General features: G+C 37.8%; 1 protein-coding gene across 1 annotated transcript in view; it reads right to left on the reverse strand.

Annotated features, from left to right (window-relative positions):
• SDCCAG8 (SHH signaling and ciliogenesis regulator SDCCAG8) overlaps window positions 1-16,028 on the reverse strand; it is a 240,988-nt gene that overhangs the window by 101,938 nt on the left and 123,022 nt on the right. Inside the window, exon 13 of the mRNA XM_068985635.1 lies at window positions 12,170-12,312. Coding sequence (XP_068841736.1) covers window positions 12,170-12,312 — 143 coding nt within the window. The remainder of the gene's footprint in view (window positions 1-12,169; window positions 12,313-16,028) is intronic.

Below are 16,028 nucleotides of genomic sequence, written 5' to 3' on the forward strand. Positions count from 1 at the left end.
TGAAGATCCCCTAGGTTGAGAGACTGTTTCCACTAGATCTTGTTTAACAAACAGTTAATATCAGGAATGGCAAGATGGTTTTTCCTCTAAAGACGAAGAGGGCTACCTAAAATTCAGAAAATAGGTAGTCGTATTATTTAACAATGTACTCTCTTTGTATCCCTAATTTGTCAACACCACCACCTTGCAACAAAGGACTTGAGTAATGAGATCATTGCCCTAATATTTTCTAGATTGAGCAACACACTGTGACTGATAACTCATTTATTTTACATGAATTCATACTTACAGCATTTGAGTCCCTGAATGGATAAGCAACGCCTCAGATTTACAGAAACCTGTATTAGTTTAGATGATTTTCCTACTCATATATATCCTCATAAAATCACAGTTAAGATCTGTAGGAAATAAAGTGTGGTAAGAGACTTCCCAAGGGTGTTGGAAGATAATCAGAAACAGAACTATGTCCAGGCAGGTGAACTACACTTCAGATCTGCTACTGAAACACCAGAAAATCTTGAACGCTGCTAAAACCCACTTTTAAAGTCCTGTCTTGAACAGCTCCCTACCTCTCTCTCTTGCATATATTCCAAAAGTGAACTGTTACTTTATTTTATATAATTCTTTTGTGGGTACAGTTATATTTATAACTACTCTCTCAACACAGGGTGCCTTGTTTTGCTAAGTCCCCTGGTCTACAATATGCTCCTTGGAGGTAGTCACACATTGGTTTGAAAGGGATGAGTTTAAAAGACACTGGTACCTTGCCTGTGCTCCACCTCTCCACCACCTGGTCAGGGAGGGGCACGCTCAGCCCTCCCACAGGTGACCTGAGCTTGCTGGGTGGAGAGCGGTCACACAGAGCCAAGGTGAAGCAGTCTTTGCTCAGCTGGACATCTGCTCTACATGCTGCTTCTACACATTTTCTGACCTCTCTGGTTCCCATGCTGAGTCCCTGAGTTCAGGGCACTGTCTGCTCTGCTTGGCCTGTCTAATGGAGTGGTAGTTTAATAAAAGTGTTTACTGAAACTGGGCTTCCTGGTGGCTCAAATGGTAAAAAGTCTGTGTGCAGTGTGGGAGACGCGGGTTCAATCCCTGGGTCAGGAAGATCCTCTGGAGAAGGAAATGACAACCCACTTCAGTATTCTTGTCTCGAAAACCTTATGGACGGAGGAGCCTGGCAGGCTACAGTCCATGGGGATGCAAAGAGTTGGACACAACTGAGCGACCTGACTCTTTCTTTTCTTACTTGAACTGGGCCCTTGTCCTCCATGAGACAAGGCCCGAGACAGGCACTGGGGAGACTGATTGTACTCCAAGCCTCGTCTTTCCTCAGGATCCTTAAAATGGGCTTTGATTCCAGGATTTACCAACCAATATTCACCCTTACCTGGGGTATAGTGGGTATACATTCACCCACTCTGTGATGTTAAATAACAAGTGGCTTATGCCTAGTATTAAGTTGGTGATTTTTTAAATACTTCTTTTACCTTAAATTAGTTTTAGACAGCAGATCTTTCCTGCAGAGACATATTTAGACTGAGGGCTACTAGGATAACAATTCTGCTCTTGCTTTTTTTCCTCCTGTTTTCACTGAGGTTGATGTTCAGTGTTTTGAGTCAGGCGAGTGGTGTGGGTAATACTTTCTCGGTTTCCTCTGGGCTTCCTCAGAAAATGAATTGGCAGCCACCGCCACCATGCTCCAGGCTGTGGGCCTGTGTGGCAGGGAGAAGGGTACATCCCCAGTGTGGATGTTCATTGCACGCACATTTGGGCTTCACAAACGTTAAGCAGAACCTGCAGAGACCATTCTCTGGTAGCCTCGGACTCTAACCTCTCTTGCCCTGGGCTACACCTAGACGAGGGTTCTTAGCCGGCCAGACAGGTGGAGCAGAGTGGACTCAGGCAATGTGGCATCCAGCACAATGAAATGCAGTGTCTTTCCAGGCTCCCTGACAGCCTGCTCCCTCTGATACTGGGGAGGGGGGTGGTAGGGGGTGGGGAGGAGGGAAGGAAAGGAGGACGCAATTTAAAACAGTACCAAGGCCGTCTATTTCAAGACTTAAAGATGTTGGTTGCACATATATCCATTTAAAATTATTTTTGACACGTTCTCTGCTTAATTTATTCATGAAAGGAGTATAAGAAAAAAATGAGCTTAACTTTTAAATGGAAACTTTAGGCTAAAAATTCCTCAATAATCTGGGGAAAAAAGATACAGTTCACTATGGAATAGCAAGAATACATGTCAATGTTATACCATTCCCTTCAAAAGAAGAGATATTGAAAGCCTGGTCTTTTGACCTAAGCTTGTTGTCACCTGAAAAAGAGTGCTAGTCCTTCCAAATTTTCACTAACAATAGAGAGGAAAGGTATGTCAATCCAGCATTTACAGAGATCTTGTCAAACAACCTACTGCCCAACTGGGTGCTGAAGACACAGAGAGGAAAAAGGCCTGCTTCCTGGCCCATGAACTGACACTTTACAGTCCCCAAAGTATTCCTATTTAGCTCTCAAATATGTTTTTACACTTATTTGTGAATACAAATTCCAGATCACAGGTTCTAGAGTTTGATGCATCCAAGGAAAACTCTGCCTCCTTTATTCTCACTCCCCCTTCCCGCTGTGTGACTTTTTTGGTTCCCTTTTCCAAGACTCAGCTTCTTCAGGCTTGTTGTTCTCACCGAGAAAGCAGGATGTTTCAAACTTCTTATGTAAAATATCATTTTTATAAATAATACCTAATCTTTCACAAAGCATTAACTTTGTAAAATGAAAAAAAAGAAACACTAGAAAAAAAATAAAGATACAAAAAAAAAAAAGAGAGAGAGAGAGCATACTGATCTTGCACGTGGATGTTGTGGCAATTTAAAATTATAAAAACATTTCCAAACACTCTCATCTTGGATTTCTCTTGCCACAGAGTAGTAACACACAGCCCACCGTGGACCACATTTACTAAACCACTGTTATCTGAAGCCAGGCACAGTGCTTGGCACGTGCCAGGCATTCATCTACGCATCCTTTTCATCTCTCTTTTTCTATTCCAAGAGTTCTCTAAATAGAACCACAGAGCATCCCTGTGGAGAACTGATCATGCCTCCTTAGACTTACGTTGAAAGTGGAGAATATCATTCTCAAGCCAACATGACAGAGAGGTACTCTTCTTTCTCTTCTTTCCACTCCCAATCATCCCTTAGCCAAAGGAAAAAGCCGAGACTGCTAAAAAGACAGTAGAGGACATAGAAGGGACCTTTGTTCTTACATTTAGTCAAGATCTCTGACAACCTCCCCCTTGCTTAGTGCAACTCTCTTCCCTTACTCTTGGGGTTTTGCTGAGGCTGCCAGCCCCAGGACCCAAAATGGTGTGTGTGCACATGACTCAGTTTTGAAATTTGAACTGAAGGTTTCAAATTGGAAGTGGAGGAGCCAAGAAATCACGTCCTTACAGTTTGAAAACAAGGCATCTCCTTTATCTTTAGTTCAGATTGAGGGATGTGGCCCCATGGTATGGAAGCACCTGAAAGAATGAACCAACATTCAGACAGGAGTCGAGCCCTGTGACTGACAGGAAATGACTGCACTCTGGTGCTGCTGAGTCCCTGGTCCAAGAAAGCCTGAGGCCCCAGCCACACCTGGGTTTTATACGGTCTGGTCATCAAACTAATCAATTCCCCCTTTTGGGGTTTCTGTTTACCTCAACCAAAGAGTCCTCACTCATACTGGCAATCTGAGAAGTCAAACCACTAAATTCAGGAATGTACTTGTGCTCAGTCGTGTCCGACTCTTTGAGACCCTAGGGACTGTAGCCCTCCAGGCTCCTCTGTCCGTGGAATTTTCCAGGCGAGAGTATTGGAGTGAGTTGCTATGCCCTCCTCCAGGGGAATCTTCTTGACCCAAGGATCGAACTTACATCTCCTGTGTCTCTTGGATTGCAGGTGGATTCCTTACCACTGAGCCACTGGGGAAAGCCCAACCAACGGTTACTACCTGGAAGCTAAAGGCTCTGGAATGGAAGACTTAATCATCCTCCCAAAGTTAAAGCACCCATCATAACTGGATAACCTGGTGACTCCTCTCTTACACTCTTTTTCACTCTCAAAAAGACACAAATTCTAAAGTTCAAGTTTCTACATCTCACGGTCATAAGGTTAAATCGTCCCATCTAGATCACAAAAGTATGTCATCGCATAATTACCCACATCATGAACTGCCCTTAGATTCCTGCTCTGAGAAGTTCTTCGAAGTACATATCCTTGAAAACATTATTTATGTAAAAGGGGAAATATACATTTTAAAGGAAGCTCTGCTGATATAAGCTGGAACCTGCAGGATTACTGGCAGTTTGGCCCCCCTTTCACATTTCTTGCAATTCAATTTCTAAATTCTATGGAAAATAAACAGGGAAGACTTCCTGTAGTAATTTCCCTCCAGATTAGATCTGAGAAAAAGATACAGGATTCAAAAGAATGTGTTTCAATACATGCATGATAGTTATGGAGAAGAGTGGTTGCCTCAATCAGAATTCAATAACAATTACACAAGCATTCAGAAATGGTTGTTTTAATATGTAATATCACTTTATATAATCTGCCTACTATGTATGTAAGTGCTAGTCTTGTGAGAGGGACTTAAATTCTATAGCTTTTTAAAGATGTTTGGACATGTCAAAAACAAATATGTGAAGGAATTTCCACTTTTTAATAAAAGCCTCTCTTTTCTCTTGGGTACAAAAGAAATGAAGAAGTAGCGTGATAGCTTTATTATAATACATTAAATGACTAAGGTGAATGATGCACCAAAGGACACTGTTTCTTAGGAAAATCACAAGCTAAGATGACAATTCATCAACTGATATTTTTATCAGTGTATAAGGGAGCATATTAAAAAGCAGAGACATTACTTTGCCAATAAAGGTCTATCTAGTCAAAGCTATAGTTTTTCCAGTAGTCATGTATGGATGTGAGAGTTGGACTATAAAGAAAGCTGAGTGCCAAAGAATTGATGCTTTTGAACTGTGGTGTTGGAGAAGACTCTTGAGAGTCTCTTAGACTGCAAGGGGATCCAACCAGTCAATTCTAAATGAAATCACCCCTGAATATTCATTGGAAGGACTGATGATGAAGCTGAAACTCCAATACTTTGGCCACCTGATGTGAAGAACTGACTCATTTGAAAAGACCCTGATGTTGGGAAAGACTGAAGGCAGCAGAAGGGGATGACAGAGGATGAGATGGTTGGATGGCATCACCGACTCAATGGCCATGAGTTTGAGTAAGCTCTGGGAGTTGGTGATGGACAGGGAGGCCTGGTGTGCTGCAGTCCATGGGGTCGCAAAGAGTCAGACATGACTGAGCGACTGAACTGAACTGATAAGAGAGCAGCTAACACTTATCTCTATTATAAATTTATGTTATTGGTTTTCTTGGTTGTCTTTTGGAAACGATCGCATTAATCCATTTCCCTACTAACTCACATAGAAAACCAACTCACAGAGAACTACAGCCTGATGGATAACTATATAGGCTTTGCAGGCAAATTTCTGGGTTTCAAAGATATACCAGTTGTGTGACCTTAGATTAATCATTTTACTTCTTTGTGCCTTAGTTGTATCCACTGTAAAACAAGGAAATAATAGCCTTCACCTTACACGGTAATTGTGAGAGCTCAATGAAAAGCATTCAGCTCAGTTCCCAGAACACAGTAGGGGTTCAGTAAGTGATGGCCACTTGTCTTTAGCTAACACCTCTGTTATTATTTTTTAAAAAGCCACTGCATGTGGCATGGTACCACGCAGACCCAAAATGAATGTATTCTTTACCTGAGAGACTGATGAAAATGAAAGTGAAAGTGAAGTGAAAGTCACTCAGTCATGTCTGACTCTTTGTGACCCCATGGACTATACAACCCATACATAGAATTCTCTAGCCAGAATACTGGAGTGGGTAGCCTTTCCCTTCTCCAGGGGATCGTCCCAACCCAGGGATTGAACCCAGGTTTCCCGCATTGCAGGTGAATTCTTTACCAGCTGAGCCACAAGGGAAGCCCAAGAATACTGGAGTGGGTAGCCTATCCCTTCTCCAAGGGATCTTCCTGACCCAGGAATCAAACTGGGGTCTGCTGCATTGCAGGCGGATTCTTTACCAACTGAGCTATCATGGAAGCCAACTGCTACTTGTATGTATTTAACTTTCTCATGTATACATGTGTACCTTCCAAATGCCAGTTTGGCCCCTGGAATTTCCCATGAAATGTCCTTCATTTCCATTTTCCTATATTCAAATGCTACCAAGGATAATAAGAAATTATCTGTCCCTCTGTTTGCATAAAATCTGAAAAATCCTTTCTGTATCTTATCATTTATCTTACCAACTCTTTGTGTATTTTCTTTTTGCCCCCATTAGCCTATAAGCTTCTGAAGGGCAGCATCTGAAGCTATTTTATATTTTGTCTCCCACCATCCCTAGGATAGTGTCTTGTAATAGAAAATGTTCCATGGAGAGTGAGCAAATACATGAACATATATTTTTAAACATAGCTGGAGGTTTGTTATGGAAAAGAAAGAAGTTATTTGATTACTATTAGCAAAGACATAAGTGGGAAGGGAGTACCCTTGCTTTTGTTTTCATGTATACTAGGCTATGTATGTTTAATGATCATGTTTATCAGGCACTGGTTTCAAACACTCTCAGAGGGACTATCTTTTAATTATAGAGATCTCTAGTTTGAAATTCTGTGTGTATGTGAGGTTTTCAAGTAAGGTGAGAGGCACTTTACCAAACCTACTGAGTTGTTAGAAGGGTTATAATTTGATTTGACTATACTTAAACATATATGTGTATACTAAGTTAAAAATGAAAAGAAGTTATAAAATCATAACATAGTATAATATGTACAAGAAAAATTCCCAAGAAAAATTTTCATCTTTGTTCCATCTCATATTTTTTACCTGATATATCTGAGAATACATAGATATACATATATTCACACACATTAATACTGGGCTTGAATAAACAGTCGTAAACTTGTATTAACCATTCTTATAATAATGACTTACTGAACTCCAATTCTTTGCAAAGAGCTAAGCTAGGTGCCTGAGAACTGTAATATTAATAAGATCTCTCCTCCCATTTGAAGAACAATACATCACAGAAGAGAAGACAAGCAGATACATATAAATCTTTAGGGTATGAATTTATTTTTTCTGATGTTCATTTTCCCTGTTTTGAGGAATTTGTGTAGTAGTAGCAAGTGCCTTCAGCTCTAAGTGGGAAGGAGGATTCAGAGGGAGATGTGCTCCCTCTAGCATGGGTCTTCAGGGAGGACTACAGTGGAAAAATTAAGATTTCAGGGAAACCTGGAAAATAAGATTATAACAGGGCTGAAGAAGCTCAAAGGGGTATTCTGGGTTTACAGAGTAGTAAATGGAGAGGAGAGACCAAAAGTCAAAGGAGGTCTGCATCTGCTTAAATCACACGCTGGGAAGCAGCCTGTGAGAGGATGGAACTGGTAGCAGGGAAATAAGATTAGAAGGCTGGGAGCCAGTCATGTGTGCATGCGCGCTCAGTCGCTCAGTCAGGCCTGACTTTTTGCGACCCCATGGACTGTAGCCCTCCAGGCTCCTCTGTTCATGGGATTCCGTGACTGAGTCAAGACAGTGCTTATGAATATACACAGCAGTGGCTGGCAAAAGAGATTGGAAGGACGTTAGGAGAACATTTTCATAACCCTTAAGAGAAGTCACCAGAGCCTAAATTATGATGAATGTAAATGGTGGTATGAAGGGCATTTCTATGAAATCTCTCTGAACTTCACAAACTAAGGAAACATTTTGAGCAAAGGATACTCCAAGCAATTTAAGCACCTAATGCCCAGAAACAGGAATTTAATAATGCCTTGTCTTAACTCATGTTGTTTGACTATCAGAGTTGGAAGATAACCTAGAAATCATCTTGTCTAACCTAACTTTACAGGTGATTATGCACATTCAAAGAATTAAGTAATTAAGTAATTTGTCAAAAGTTGCAAAGACAGTGAGAAGATACCAAAACTCAGTTTCCTCAATCCTAGGATACCTGCCCCCCAACCCTTGTTAGCTTGTGTATGGTTTTAATCGTTTCTTCACCAAAAGTATATCTGAACCACACTTTATTCTTTTCTTACACACTGAAGGCCCCATTTCATTTCCTTGGCTATTCTTCCACCGTTCTTGAAAACATGGTCCCCTCTATGTGCTTCTACCCACTCCTTTGGCTACAATATCTTTATGTAAAAGCATCCAGGCCTAAACCTCTGTCCTGATCTTTCTCCTCACACTGGATCTACACTGGACATCTCCATCAAAGCTCCAAAATAAAGCATAGTCTTTCCTCTGCTACTCCTTTAACATTCCCTAGTTGAATTAATGGATCATCCACTTAACACAGGCTAGAAGCTTTGGGATCATCTTTTTAAACTTTTTTAATCGGAAAATTGCTTTGCAATTTTATGTTGGTTTCTGTAGTACAAAACCACAAATCAGTCATAATTATACACATATCCCTTCCCTCCTTTCCCCAGCCCCCCCATCCCAGTCTTCTAGGTCAGGAATCATCTTTAATTCTAGTCTCTCTTATCATTGCCCTAAACGCCTCCTGAAGACACTGTATCCTTCCCATTTTCCTGGTGCACACACAGCTGAGGACTACTACTGTACTTACATTCTGATTGAAGCCCCTGCCAATCATCTCTTCCACAATCTGTTTTCACAGTGCCTTTCAATTACCTTCCTTAAATATACATTTGATCCTAGCATAGTTCAAGCTCTCTTGACTTCTTGAGTTAAACAAGCCTCCCAACTGAGGGGCTGTAAACTTTTTCTATGAAGGGCCAGATAATAAATATTTTAGGCTTTGAGGATCATACTCAATTCTGCCATGGAAATGCTACACATAATACACAAAGGATAATCACGGCTGTGTCCAATAAAATTTTATTTATGATATTTGTGTGTCATAAAATATTATTTTTCTTTTTTCCTCCTAGTCATTAAAAAAAAAAATATATATATATATATATATAAATTCTTAGCTCAGGGATCACTTTAGAAACAGATGATGCACCAGATGTGGCCTATGGGCTGTAGTTACCAACTCTGTCCTAACTGGTTTTCTCGTCTCCTGCATCAGCTCTCCAAGTTCACCCTACAGCTGTCTGAGTCGGGATCCTAACCCCAAAAGCTGACCATGTTAGAAGCCCTTAATATTACATTAAGAGTAATCCCTTATTCTCAGAATGGCCAAAATTCCAGAATATGGCCCACAACACCCTTCCTCTGGTCCAAACACCTAAAGTAACTGTAGAGTCTACATTCTCTCCCAACTTTACGTCTTTGCATACATTGTTCCCTCTACTTGGGTGGTTGCCCCACCTTTCTCTACTTTGAGGACTCCTAGTCATGAACTCAGAAAGCTTTCTCTATCCCCTTCACCTCCAATTAATAGAATGAGACAGTTCTCTTTCCTGTGTGCTTCTGCGGCAGTCTTAATTTCTCTCAGCACACTGTTGTCACACTCTACTCTAATTGCATATATAGATCTGGCTCCTTTGTAGAATGTGAACAACCGAAGGACAGGACATGAGATTTTTTTTCTCTCTATGTCCAGGGCCAACCAATGCACGTAAAAGATAGTAGGTGCTCAATAAATACTCATTAAATAAGGGGATGGTATATTTACTAATTGAGTCCTTCAAAAAATGTTGAATTTCTATTTTCTATTTTTAAGTCTAATTAGATAAAAAAGGGAAATTCCAAAAGAAGTGACAGATTGACCTATAAATTTCTACTCATTTTTAAAATTTTATTTGCCCTAGAAAATTTGAAATCCTTATTTTATCACTATTTTATAGCATCTTTTTCATATTTAATCTTAAACTTTGTTTAGAATATGACATTCAAAATATTTAAATTAAGGCTAAATGAACTGTTACCTGTGTTAGATTTTTTCATTCCAGCTAAAAAGAAATAGATGAAATTTCTCAGCCACACACTTGAGTATATAAATCAATAAAGAATGGTGAAGGGAAGCAAATGCTAAAAAAAAAACCCAAATTGTGTATCAGAAATATTTAGTCCAACAAGCAAGTCATTTTCTGTGCAAAACAGAGATATATACAGTTCCTTTCATTTTTATTGTCATCTTTAAATTTATGAAGGTGGATTTTATAAAACATGAACATAAACTAAGTGTAAAATGCTTACGAAAGAGTACTGCATTTAGAAAATGGATAATTAAGCTTTATTTTCTATAAAACTAAGTTAAATTTCTGTAGACTTGTAGTAAATAAAGCTCAATAGAAAAAGCTTTCTATGGAACCAAGCAAAACCGTTTTTCTTAAGAACAAAGGAATTAGTTACCACCAGTCCATTTTAAGCAGTTGCTGCATCTTAATATGCTCTACTTGCAAGAAATGGATCTTGTCAGACAGCACAAATTGATACAGCACAGGAAAACTATGGACTTTGACTTCAGAAATTCACTCTCTGAATAAGACAGAATGGCAAAGTGGGCAAAACCAGCATTAATATTTATTTATTGAAGTTCAGCCACACTGACACATTAAAAGCTGTCCTATTTCTGTGGGTTAGTAGTACTTAGCACACAAATGGTCGGTTCTCAATGAAAGTCTGACAGAGAAGAAAAACTATTAAATATCATGATCAAGCTAAATTCTGAAACTTCTAAGATTAAGTAACCATAGGAACTATGTTAACATTATGTTCTCACTTCTATAGTGAAATAATTTAAATGGGCATTAAAAGAATGGCTATTATTCTGCAGTATTAAGCAATTTTTTTCCTCAATAAAGTGTTTCAACTATTGGGATTTTTCCAGATATCACATGTGTATAAATAATTTATTCTCTTTCTTTCTTTCATTTTTCTCCTTTCTCTCTTTTTCCTCCTTTCTTCTATTTTCTTTCATTGTTTAAAAGGGAAGTTGGCAAACCATTTGGAATATTATCATAACAAAATGTTTTTTAACAAAGTTTGATTTTAACAGAACTAGAGGCATCTTAACACTAACCAAAAACTTTGGGAGGTTCAACAACCTCTAGAATATTTTTTTTCTCCAAATGCAGGCTGTTCAAGTGGTGCTTTTCTCCATCTGTTATCATACCGTGCTCAGAATTACATTGTCATATTTAATGTAAAAGGGATCAGTCCCCTTTCATAGTTTAAATTCAACATTTTACTATGATTAGAAGACCAGTGTTTGTCTAATTTATGAATAAACCAAATTTTATAAACTTATGTAGGTATTTAGACAAAGTTCTCTCTAAAAACTGAAAAACTCTAAGAACTGAACAAACCCAAAGGCTTGATCTGAAAACTGAAAAATTGTACTAAAACTTGAAAGGAAAAGAAACCATCTATATGGTACTGTGAAACACCTACAATCTCAGTTTGAATTTTTCTCTGTCTGTATATTTATGCATATTGTATGTGTTTTCAATATAACAAATTTCTCAATGTTTACTACCTAAAATGTATTTTTTAATTTAGGGCTGAGCTATGTATTCACTAAAGTTTTATGACAATGATGCTCTCACATCAAAATATCTCATGATGGAAGTGATGTAATTTGAAACCACGATGGTATAAGCAGGGTTATAGTAATGGTTTAAACATGAACAGCGTCAATCAGTTCCATCTCTAACTTTTACACCTCCTTAGGACTCAGGTTGCTTATTTTGTAGCACTTCCACCTCAGTTTGCATCTTAGGATATCTTTGTTTTGTCTCTTTCACCACTGACAGTATCTCACTATTTCCCTAAATATATTCCTCAGATACTTCAGTTCAACATTTTTATTAGACATAAAATTAACAGGAGAGGTAGTGGCTGTGGTAGAAGAAATATGTCATTTTGCTTATATTGATAGAGAGTCACCTAAATATTTGAGCATTGTAGATGAAAGGTTTTGTAATCTATCAGTAATTCCCTGCCACACTTATCATTCACATGTCTGGGTGTTTTGCTTACCACATCTCCACTTTTCTTAATATGCCTAAAAACTGTGTGTGAATTGAATGACTAAGACTTAACTCTAACAACTGTTTGGAAGCCTGTGGCAAAAATCCGAGGAATGAAATTGGTGCTATGATGCATAATGGGATTAGGCAGTACCTGGTGAGGTGCAGTTGGTGCTCGGATTCGCCCAGCAGTTCTGTCAGTTTCAGGCACTCCTCTCTGGCCCGGGTTGCCTTCTCCTGCTGCTGTTCCAAGCGCTGCTTGCTTTCACTCAGTTCTAAACTCAATTTCTCTATTTCCTTAGGCAGAGAGAAGAGGGTGAAGAGTATCACTATAAAATATATGCACTTGAATTCAAAATTACCTCATTTTTATTTTTGCCATGAATTTCAATATGATGAAAAATTATTAGAAAATTTAGGCTAGCTTCCACTTTATGACAAAGGGAATTAACCCAGCCAGAAATGCACATTAGTGAGGATTTTTTGGATCGTAAGATGCAGTCTAATTTTAAAAATGAAATGATTAAATGAGGATAGTCAAAATGGATAATCTGTGCTTTGAATCTAAGGCTCAGTCTCTTTAAAAAATAATACGAACTTAAAAAGTCACTACTTTTTAAATATAACAGTTTTGTTTGTGAGATAAGATCAGACATGTGCAGTGATTTACATCAAATGTGAGACTTGATTTTAAAAGACACATGTATGGTTTAATTTGGATGTTTTGAAAATCAAATTAAATGGTAAAATAATTTAAGATATCTTTTAGAAAAATATGAGGTGTAAAAGAAAAATCACTATGATGCACAGTATTATTTGGAAAAAAATACTTTAGGAAAAAATAAAATGAGAAATTTCAAGCATTTTGAATGTATGACATTGCTGAGCTAAAATAATATTGCATTAAAATGGCAATAAAACCACTCTGAGATTAACAAATATAAACATCAAAATATATAAAAATCTATAATAGCTTCTTCTTTGGTTTCAGTATGAAATTATACTTTCTTATTGAAACTCAAATATTTCAAAGCAAAAATACTTTACATAGAACATGGTTTAAATAATTTACACATTAAAGTACACATATTTATTTATTATAGAACATCCATAATTTAAAAAAAAAGAAAATAGAGATAAATATTCAGGCCATTAAAACAAGAAAAACAAAATAGGGTAAGTAAAGAGTGAAATATTTTCAATTCAGAAGAAAGCAAGAAGCAATTTTTATAAACAAAAATACAGTCCACTCTTGGAAAACAAAACCATGTCTAAGTAGAGCTTTAAACTTAGTATTTAAGTACACTTCAAATTTTCTCATGTTATTACTCAGTATTCTGAACAATCAACAACTACACTGAATATATCAGGCAGGATAAATTGTTTATTTTTCTACATTTATTGCACTACAAATATTCAGTTTATCTCCATCAAAACTGTACATTACCATATAATAAAACAACATATAAGCTATTTTTAAAAAATTATGTAATAATGAGCATATTGCTTTCATTCAGATTTTCTATATCTTTCAGATTAGATTACTAAGTGAAACTGATTTGTTTAAAATACTTTAAATTGTTAAAGTTTTATCAGTACATTCCTATATCATTATGCAATATAATTAAAAAGATAGAAAAACATAAGAGAAAAGCCTAGCCTACTAAGTTTGGTCTAACATTTACGAAATTAACAAAAAAGCAAAGTAGAACTGGAATTATATGTTAATTTTAAAATTATAAAAATGTATCCATTAATTTTCTTTTTGCTCCTGCTCATGCTCAGTCACTTCAGTTGAGTCTGACTCTTTGCAACCCTATGGACTATAGCCCACCAGGCTCCCCTGTCCATGGGATTCTCCAGGCAAGAACACTGGAGTGAATTGCCATGCCCTCCTCCAGGGGATCTTCTTGACCCAAGGATCGAACCTACGTCTCCTACATCTCCTGTGTTGCAGGCGAATTCTTTACCACTGAACCACCAGGAAATTATAAAAATTTATCCATTAATATTTTTACACAGTGCTATGTGTAAGAAACTATGCTAAATATTATGATGGACTCAGAGTTTTCACATCCACACTCAGGACTTAGCAATTCAGTTGAATAAATGAGACAAACACACACAAAAAAAACAACCAAAATATCAAGCATGTAAAAAACAACAAATGAGTCTTAGAGAAAATCTGTGCTTCAATAGGCCAGATTAAGGATATACTAGCATGGGCAAGAAAAGTGGGAAAGAAGGTAAGGCCACATAAACTCATGGAATGATAGATTAGACCAATTATCAAACATTTTAAATTCTAGATTTATAAAGCTGTATTTTTCCTTATAGATAATGAGGAAATAATGATTTAAACAGGTATGCAACATGAGAGAATCTGAGCTTCAAAATATTGGATTAATGTGTATGCTCATTAAGACAGTTGAGACTGGCAGTAATAGTAGGCCACAAAAAGATGGTTGCAATACTCCAAATATAAGAAGTAGTGACAGTTAAAGCAGAAACATAAAGAGAACACGATGAGTACATGTAAATAAAAGAATAGATATCGGACGATAACAAAGATGACTCCAGAATTTTGAGTTGAGAGGACACTACACAGTGACAGAAATAGAAGATGTATAAAATTCTAAACTTCTTTCAAAAGAAAAGGTGTAACAATTTTTATAAGCACCATCCAACAACAATAATGTATGTAACCTTATATTGGTAATCAGGTTTTATGTATAAAGTAGCTGCTTTCTTAGTCTTATATAATAAAAAGTCAGACGCTGTGCTGAATTCCAGTCAAACACAGAGATAAAGAACATGGGCCCAAGAATCAACAGAAATCAGGGCTCAGAACACAGCTCTGGCACTCTCCAGCTCTGTGACCTTGGACAAGTCACTCAATTCTTACCAGTTTCTTCAGTCTAAAATGGGAGTGCTGGGACTTCCCTGGTGGTCCAGTGGCTAGGACTCTGAGCTCCCAGTGCAGGGGGCCCAGGTTCGATCCCTGGTCGGGGAACTGGATCCCACATGCTACAACTAAGACACAGAGCAGCCAAATAAATTTAAAAAATAAATAAATAAAAAGGGAGTGCTAACTCTAGAAAGCTCTAAAACTATTGGGAAGACAAAAATGAGATGGCAAATACTTACCAGAGTGCCCAGGATATAGCAAGAGCTGAATAAAAAACAGGTGGTATCATTACTGCTGATTTTTCTCTACCTTTCAAGAAGAGCAAAAATATAAGTAAAGGAAAAAGACCTGCCTAAGGATTTATGGTTATCCCTGAGCACTAAAGAGTTCTTAATTTAATTCAATAAAATTTCTGGATAAGCACTCTTTGGGAGGACACTGAATAAAACTTTATTATAATTTCAAAATGCAAAAAGCATTTTTGTTAGGAAGATGGAAAGTTACTGCCTGATTCTGATTATCTGTGCCAGAGAAACAGCTTATTGGTGCAGATAATCAAAATCAACAAATAATCGAACCAGCTGGACCAGGGCTCAACACTTACTCCCCGAGTCAGGAAAATCTGCCATGGCACCAACTCCAACAGTTAGAAGAGGAATCTCTTGCCAGAAATGCCATACTCCCATTGGCAGGATAACCCTTTGCTTTGCCCAACTAGGTCAGGGCTGATTCCTTGGCTGTATACAGTGGCTCAGGGATGAAAGACCACAACAGTCATAGGCCAATTGTACACTACTCTCAAAGTACTCTATTAACCTGCAATGTACAGTGCAGTTTGATATGGACATCTCCTGGCTAACTGGGCAAAGATGAGTCTGGATTGCTTTATGCTTTATCAAAAGATATATTTCAAGTCATGAATGTAACCGCCAGAAGAACTAAAAGTTGTTCAATTGTCAAGTCATGTCTGACTCTTTGTGACCCCATGGACTGCAGTACACCAGCCCTCCCTGTCCCTCACTATCTCCAGGAGTTTGACGAAGTGCATGTTCATTGAATCAGTGATGTCATGAATAACTAAAAGTAGAAATGGTTAAAAGTGGCT

Source organism: Capricornis sumatraensis, chromosome 14 (genome assembly GCF_032405125.1).
Source record: "Capricornis sumatraensis isolate serow.1 chromosome 14, serow.2, whole genome shotgun sequence".
NCBI classification, from domain to species: domain Eukaryota; kingdom Metazoa; phylum Chordata; class Mammalia; order Artiodactyla; family Bovidae; genus Capricornis; species Capricornis sumatraensis.